Source organism: Coniosporium apollinis, assembly GCF_000281105.1.
Source record: "Coniosporium apollinis CBS 100218 chromosome Unknown supercont1.54, whole genome shotgun sequence".
NCBI classification, from domain to species: domain Eukaryota; kingdom Fungi; phylum Ascomycota; class Dothideomycetes; genus Coniosporium; species Coniosporium apollinis.
This window is the reverse complement of record NW_006913316.1, coordinates 49248-57765: the sequence shown is the minus strand read 5'-3', so window position 1 is coordinate 57765 and position 8518 is coordinate 49248. Positions and strand designations below refer to the sequence as shown.

Sequence of the window (8518 nt, the reverse complement as noted above, 5' to 3'; positions counted from 1 at the left end):
TAAGATTAGCATAGCAGGGTGCACCTGCTGAGATCAATGTCATGCGCTTCGCCGTAAGGTTTAACGCCTGACCAGATGAAATTTTAACCGAGTACTTGCAGCTCCAGAGAGTCGGAATGAACGGGTTGTCACTTTGAGACTCGATGTTGTTCGCTCTACCTCCCCGAACGAGGAGAGCCATGTCCAGGTGCAGAACATCGGGTGTTCTGCAAAAGCTGGGTTTAGAGTAAGATGCCGCGAGTGTGATAGAAATCGCCGGACCCCAAAATCACCAAGATTTATCGTCTTCACTATGTTTTCAGAGGTCTTTTGATCTGACCGTTTCACCTCTAGTCACAGCTTGAACATGTTTGTAAGGCGATATTGACTGCCTTGCGCCTAGACTCCTAGCTTAGCACTATTATTATGTTCAACGATGGAGCCTTCAAATGATAGTAAACGCAGTGTCCTACCAGTTCGTGGTTCTTTGAGTCCGGCGATTTTTGTCACCACGGTGAATGCATCCACCTTCGGCTCAGCCTTATCCATTTGTGGACATCGCGTCATCTCTTGCGCTGAACCTCCACGGAGATTTATCAGCAGAACCGATCCACCCGCACAAGATGTTCACCCGCAGCAATTTCAACGAGAGTACGGAAAGACGCATTCGCAGCGTCGTGAACCGGCAAGCCGACAATCACAACCCAGATTGACATCACCATCCGCGCAAGGGTCCTTTAGTCCGTACCTGGCCCACGATCAATCACCCGACTACTTTACAGCCCTGTGCATACCGCATTGCTGCATGCGCCGCCCCTCATATCGCGTACAACAACACAGCCAGCGGCCAGCGCGCACCTGACAAGTGTACATCTGGCCAACAGACAATCAGGAGGGGAATGGGTTTACTGTACGGTAGCAGTCCGCTGGAAGCGGAACGTCGACTGACATTTGCTCGACAGAGCAATTGGGACGCCGCTGGAGTGGCCAGAAGCAAAGAAAGTAGCAAGCCATGTCCGGGAATGGGGCATTGAGGTACACAATTTCGGCAGATAGAGACAGACCATAGGCTTATTGGCGAAGTAGCAACTGCTCGCTACATGGCGCCGAGCGAAAGGGAAGGAACGCGATGCGCTGCTGTGGGGAGATGAGGTTCACCATGTCCTCGCCGTGCTTCTCACAGGTGTCTGACGGGACCCATAGGTCGAGTACCTCGTGGTATGCTATGATGACCAGAACAAGAAGGTCCGGCTCTCCCTTCGACAAGCGGATATCTTGGCAGCGCTCGCATCAGACGAGAAGCTGTTGAAGCAGGGTGGTGGTGTGCCGGACGTGCAGCGCGGACAAGTGAAGTGGGCGAAGAGCTTCCCGGCCACATACCCATATTAATGGATTATAGGGAGGGAGAGACTGCTCCAGTGTTCCATCCTGAATTTGGCCGCTTCATGCTTGAGGCCACTCCTGGAAAGCCATGGGGCATTGGCTTTAAAGATCTGCTTGACGTCGAACCGAACATGAAGTGGCGGTAGGCCATACTGTCAACACGCACTTTAGTGCACTGTGCTGATTCTTACGCAGAAGGAAGATTGCCAAAGATCACATGGATCCAACCGAATACCCCATAACTCTAACCACATTTCCCCGCTTAGGCTGTGGAGATTGCACAACGCCAACTTACCCCGTGTCAGGCGAGAAGCTGCGGTCACAGTTTCTGCCCGATGAGATCGCCAATCCTCACATTCGCTTCCCTACGCTAGCCGCCAACATCCGAGCGAGAAGGGGCAGGAAAGTGGAGGTCAATGTGCCTGTGTTTCATGACAAGAACACGCCGTGGCCCTTCAAGGATCCCACGGTCAATTATGACCTTCACAACTGGCCCGAAGATGACGATGTACGCAACGGTGCTGCCAAAGAGAACCATATCTACATGGATGCGATGGCATTTGGCATGGGTAGCTGCTGTCTACAGATCACGTTTCAGGCAAAGAATATCGAGGAAGGCCGGAAGATGTACGACCAGCTCAGTCCCCTAGGCCCTGTCCTCCTCGCTCTCACCGCTGCAACCCCGATCTACAAGGGATTCCTAGCGGACACGGATGTGCGGTGGAATCAGATTAGCAGAGCTGTCGATGACCGGACCGCAGAAGAGCTAGGAGAGAAGGTAGGTGACGTGTCCGTAGACGAACAAGGAAATCTCTAACTAACGGACAAAAGCCGCTCGAAAACGATCGATGGCGGATACCCAAGTCTCGATATGCGTCCAACTCGACTTATATATCCCAAGATCCCCGGCTACGAAAGGAGTATCTGGACCCCGACTTGGTCGTTGATGAGGATCTCAAGAAACGCCTGGTAGAGGGCGGGATGGACGATCTGCTAGCCACGCACTTCGCTCATCTGTTCATCCGGGATCCGATAGTAGTCTTCAATGAAGACCTGAAAGAGCTAGATCTGAGCAAAGTCGACCACTTCGAGAACCTGCAGTCCACGAACTGGCAGCACATGCGATTCAAGCCGCCACCACCAGGTAACGACACCGGCTGGCGCGTAGAGTTCAGGCCGATGGAGATTCAGATCACTGACTTTGAAAACGCCGCGTTCTCCATCTTCATCGTCCTCATCACCAGGGTCATCCTCAGTTTCGACCTCAACTTCTACGTGCCTATACAACGGACGACCGAAAACATGGAGACCGCCCACCGCAGAGATGCCGTCCTCAGCGAAAAGTTCTATTTCCGCAAAAATCCGTTCCCTTCCCGCCCCATTAAAGCGACGGGCTCGAGCGCATCAGGATCAACAACGCCATTGCCAGTCAGCCGCCCGCCATCGCCTGTCGGCCCCGTCGAGGACGAGTACGAGCTCATGACCGTGGACGAGATCATCAACGGCCAGCACCCTGCTGCCGACGGCTTCCCCGGCCTCATACCGCTGGTAGAGAACTACCTGAACAGCGTCAACGTAGACGTCGAGACGCGCTGCGACCTTGCGAGGTATCTCGACCTCATCCGGAAGAGGGCTGACGGCACGCTGTGGACTGGCGCGAAGTGGATGCGGCATTTTGTTCGCGGGCATCCGGACTACAGGTTTGATAGCGTTGTCGACGAGCGCATCACGTATGACCTGGTTAAAGCGGCGGAGCAGATCACGAGGAACGAGGCGAGAGACGGACTTGGGGCTGAGATGCTTGGCCGGAGGAGGTAAGGGGGATTTTGTGGCATGAGGTCTGGGATAGTGGTATTGCATGTGAGCATGGGGAATAGGGTAGGGGCTCGCTGGATTCCGGAAGAAATGTCGTGTCCTGTTGTGCGCTGCAGCTGGATATAGAGGGCATCGGAAGCCGTTATTTCCAAAGCACGGTTACTAAATACTGTAAAACCCAAGCTCTTACTAGGTAAATACTCCCTAGCTCTCAATCAACACCGTGTGAATCTGTATGGAATCACCGTCGATCAATTCGTCATCGCCTTGGGTTCAAGAGCTCTTGAATATAGTAGTACAATGATAAACCCCGTCGTCTTCACTCTGACATGTAAATATGAACAGGCTACCGTTACCTATCTGCCTAGCTTAACCCAACCTCGACTCGGGTACATGTAGATGGAACTATTCCTGTGGCCTACCCTTTTGGACTTCACATCGCGCGACTCGGCGGATAGTTACTCAGTGTAGCATATTAGGACTTTCTTACTCGACGAGGACTAGGCGACTAGGCGTGGTCACCAAGCTTCCTCGCGTCATGGGCCATCGAATTGCTTGTGCGAGCATCTCAACGGTCGATAACCCTGAATTATGCCTCTGCCGTTACTTTACTCCGTTGCCATTGGCGGGCCATTGTCTTATCGGCGAAGGAAGCAGCCCCCGAACCATTCACGCCCGGTCTGGAAGAGCTGTGGCTTGGGCGAGATGACGTTGCCACGTGCCCCGCGCCCCCCGCGGTTTGAGGCCCGCGCAAAGAGAGGTTCTGCAAGTGAGGGGCACGTCATCTTCCACTCCTCGTCCATTCACTCCCCCGCAAGCTGTCGTATTTCTTGCTTCAACCTCGCAGACATACCTTGTTAGATCCGCATCCAACATAGTTATTCTCTCCAACCTCCCCAGATCTACTACACATACACCACAATGGAGTCGGTGAAACAGACAGCGAGCAACCTGATGGGCTCCGGCAACACGACGCAGTCCGGGCAGGAGCCTGTTTCAGGACAGACTGGCGCTGGCACGGTCAACGAGCCGTACGACCAGGGAAACCAGTATGGTGCGTATCGGCTCCTGCCTCCTCTGCCGACGGCATTCCTTCAATGAGGGCGCATCCTGCTTCGGCCAGAGCCCTCTCACACCCGATAATCCTCAGCCGGCACACGATCCACGAGTCGCATCTTGCCTGGAGGACGGACAGATCTGCTCGCGAATTTCTTTTACCTTCTTACATTAGCTGATAGCTGACACATACCCCCGTATAGATGATCCCGCCAAAGGTGGAGCAGCCGCCCAAGAAGGTGCGTTCGCCCAAGAACACCGTAGGTCAACCATCCCTGAGATACCAATACCTGAGCCAGAGCTTCACCCGGCCTCCGGAAACCACGGGCCCCATCCCACTTTCGCCGGAAACATGCTCGATCCGAGAACTGGCCCTGCGGCGTACGAGGAGACCTTTGGCCAGGGCGCAGCGCGACTTGAGCCCAAGTCGGACAAGTACGTCGTCGGCGGCGCCTCCACAGGTTATGGGGGCATTGAATACAGCACGACTGGCGAGCCCGAGAGCGGTGCGAGTGCTGTAAGCACTGGAGGCGCCGCGGCTCCCATCAGTAGCTATGAGAGCACCACAGCTCCCGTCAGTAGTTACGAGACCACCACTGCTCCTACAGGCGGCTATGCGAGTACCACGGCTCCTACGGGCGGCTACGAGAGCAGCACCGCTCCTGTGGGTGGCTATGGAAGCACTGCTCCTACCAGTGGCTATGAGAGCACTGCCGCTACCACGGGCGGTTACGAAAGCACCGCGGCTCCTGTTGGCGGATATGAGAGCAGCACTGCTCCTGTAAGCAGCTACGAAGGCACGACTGAGCGATCTACGGGCGGATACGACACGACGGATCGATCCATGAGCGGAATTGGTCCAACGGATACATCCTCGAGCAACCTCGGCACTGCTGAGCGTTCTACGAGCAACATCGGACCAAGCGGCCGAACGTCCAACTTCCCACCCGGTACCTTATTTTAGTTATTTTTGGTCTTTCTTGTCAGCTTTGCTAACAGCCTCTCTTCCCAGGCGGCGATACCTCCGTCGAGTCTCGGCACAGCGACACCCTCAGCGGCTCGACCACGGCCGGCACAACCGGTGGTGGCATAGCCACAGGCCAGCCCCGCCCGGAGCATGAGACCGACAAGACTGGGGTGACCAGCATGCATTCGAACGACCCCCACGGGTCCGACGTCATTCCAACTGAGCGCGACGAGGACCGCAAGAACTACAACGTGGGCGGCTTCGGCGTTGCGGAGCCTTCAGTCGGCGCCGACCCCATGTCTGCCCAGAAGCCCGACCAGAAGCACCAGGGTGGTGACAGGCCGATGGAAGAGCCTTCCGGTGAGGAGGCGGCGGCGGTGTCCGGGAAGAAGGACGAAGCCGAGGAGGCTCTCAACAAGAGAGACCCAGACGACCACTCCGGCGAACCAATGAAGGTGCATGGTGGCTCCGAGGAGGACGAGCCTGACCGCAGCAAGAGCATGGGCCAGCCGGGTGGCGGCGAGCACGGCAAGGTGTATGGCACTGGCGAGAAGTGGGTCAAGACGTCGGGTCTGGCTGCCGAGGGCGGCGACTTCGATGCTACGAAGCCGGGTGCTGGCAAGGAGGCCACCCGTAAGTGAACACCGTCTCCCCAACTCCTTCTATTCAAAGACAAAAATCCTAACACGCCCCCCCTAGGCCTCATGGAGCAGAAGGGTATGACGAAGGATTCTCCATCCGATGCACCTTCAACCACGTCGACCACCGACACGGGCGACAGCTCCAGCGGGGGTGGCATCACCAGCAAGATCAAGAGCATGCTCGGCGGTTCTTAGAAGGCTTGCGGTCGTCCTGGCGCTTCTGGAACCTCGTCTTAGCGTACATGGTACCTGATACCTTCATGACCTCTTTTCTGTAAAGTAATCAATGAACTCGGCAATGAGATCGAAACATGATGAAAGAACATGCATTGTCGCCATAAGTTGTACTGAAAAGCAGCGGGAGTCCGAGAAAGCACATATACAACGCTTGAGGATTACTTCGGAAGCTGAAGTCGTGGCGCTCACTGTTCTGCAACGACTTGGCGATTGTCACGTGACGCATACCGACCTCACCTCTGCCATCGGCGGATGTTGATGCCAATATTATAAGATTGGTGTTGAATCCAATCAATTCAAAAACCTCCCGTGCACTTGAAACGCAGACTACATGATGCTTACTCTACCAAGGTTGCACAGCTATGTGGCTGCCGGTATACTTGGCGGGGGATCCTCCAGCCTCGTCACAGCCTTGCCTCGCACGCCTCGCTCATGGAGAGATATAATGCGTAGCTTCCGCTTCTACTGGCGGTGGCGTCTGTGAGCACTCGTCTGACTTACTTTCCAACATCTGTTTGTTACTTTTCCGTCAGAGCTGCGCGAATCTTAGAAAAATGACATCCGAGCCCGCGAACAACCCCGAGAAACGCGAAGGGGCGTCTACCCCCTCGAGCGAGAGCGAGCTGGACAATGACCCCACCGTCCTAGAACCTGATTCTCCTAGCGGTGCCTCCGGGCCTTCGAGCAACAGCAAGCCGAGTCGTACTGCTCCACCAATCCCTGGGTTCTGCGACAGATGTAGAGCGATCGTTATCGACGTCGAGAACGAGGGCCTTCACGAGAACCCTTGACAGTGGAGAGGTCGTCCTTGAGTGTCCGGAAGACTGGAAGCTCGTGGTAGATTTTGGGCTTAAAGATACTTTTCCACGTCTTCCGCACCTCACAGCCTCTGCAGCAAGGGGGTGCGGCTTTTGTGGTTTCCTGAAAGAGGAGCTTGTCGAAACACTATCAAACGAAGCCATAGCCCAACAAGAGAATACGCAGGAGCAGGAACTCAAAGTACAAATCGACCAGCTCACGTATCATTGGTACGGTTGGCAGGTGAATGCTCAGAGCCCCTTCAAAATCGGCCTTGTTGAGCTGGATGTACCTGTCGTCCTTGATAAGATCGCCCATTACACGCTTCTATTCAACGTCGTGACTGACTCCGGTAAACGGACCTCTCACTCTTACTCCTTGTCAGGTTGATTAGAGCGAAGCTGATGTAATCAAGAAACGACAGTGGCCCGCTTCCTAGGAATACATCGGCGACCCGTGGAAGCAATTGCACTAAATCCGCGAACCATGCGATTATGTGGTGAGTGGCTTAAGGCCTGTACTAGCGACCATCCCGCTTGCAAAACTACTACAACGCCGTTCGTACCGACGCGACTCATCGATTTAGGAGACGCTTCATGCCCGGATCAACTTCGCCTGCTCTCCACGAACTTAGGACCATTGGGCACAGCCCACTGTACGGATTCTGACTTGTCTAAGCTGCCCTTTCGCGGTCTGGAAACTCGATATCTCGCCTTCAGCTATTGCTGGGGCTCCCTCTCATCTACTTTCATGCCTTTCAAAACTACGAAAGATAACGTACATCAACGGAGATGCGCTATATCCCTCGAGGCGATGCCCCAAAGCTTTCGGGATCTTTTTACTGTGGCACGCGAGCTAGGGATCAGATATGTGTGGATAGATTCATTATGTATTGTTCAAGACGATCCTGAAGATTTGGCGAGGGAGATAGGACTTATGGGTAAGGTGTATGGCCAGGCTTATCTCACTGTAGCATCGGCGGTAGACAGCTCTCCCTATGACGGCATCTTTCATGAACGGAACCGTAGTCGTCCCGTATTCAACGTTCCCTTCGTTACTTCCGAAGAACGCTCGGTCATCGGATCGTATGGCCTTTTCCGGCACCTCAGTACAATTATTTGTTCCGATAACGATTTCCTACTAGATATCGACCTCTCGATATACAACAAGCGTGGATGGACTTTCCAAGAGCGTTTTTTGTCTAGAAGGATTTTGTATTTCGGCCGGACTAAGGTCTACTACGATTGCCAGGAAGGCCGACGTACAGAAGATTCAATAGGATTCCGCAAAAGGGGCGAGCCCAGCTGGTGTCCAGAGCAAACCTTACATGAACGTGGCCCCAACGCTCAATACATCATTTGGTACCGGTACATATGGGAGTACTCGAAGCGACACTTGACATACAAATCCGATAAACTGCCTGCTATAGCAGGGCTGGCGGCCACCATGTGGGATGAATTGCGGTTGTTCGGGATCCAGGATACATATTTGGCTGGCCTTTGGAAGCGCGATCTTGTTAGAAGCTTGCTCTGGACCCGTGCGTACGATCGGTGCAGCCTGTGGCGAAGATCGGATGGCCGTGCGCCAAGCTGGTCCTGGAGCGCGTTCGATGGAGTAGTGTGTTATCCCCCAGGCATTGTGA

General features: G+C 54.5%; 2 protein-coding genes across 2 annotated transcripts; both read left to right on the top strand.

Moving 5' to 3' along the window:
- Positions 1 to 878: 878 nt before the first annotated feature.
- On the top strand, positions 879 to 3180 carry W97_08307 (glutamate-cysteine ligase; the record flags this gene model as incomplete). The annotated part of the gene is made up of 7 exons (XM_007786248.1): positions 879 to 889; positions 942 to 1014; positions 1066 to 1131; positions 1183 to 1331; positions 1379 to 1504; positions 1558 to 2140; positions 2194 to 3180. The coding sequence occupies 7 exons, from the start codon at positions 879 to 881 to the stop codon at positions 3178 to 3180; spliced, it is 1995 nt and encodes a 664-aa protein (XP_007784438.1).
- Positions 3181 to 4098: 918 nt separating this feature from the next.
- W97_08306 (uncharacterized protein) lies at positions 4099 to 6036 on the top strand (the record flags this gene model as incomplete). The annotated part of the gene is made up of 4 exons (XM_007786247.1): positions 4099 to 4231; positions 4437 to 5183; positions 5246 to 5833; positions 5900 to 6036. 4 exons carry the CDS (start codon positions 4099 to 4101, stop codon positions 6034 to 6036), a joined length of 1605 nt encoding a protein of 534 aa, XP_007784437.1.
- Between the last annotated feature and the right edge of the window lie 2482 nt (positions 6037 to 8518).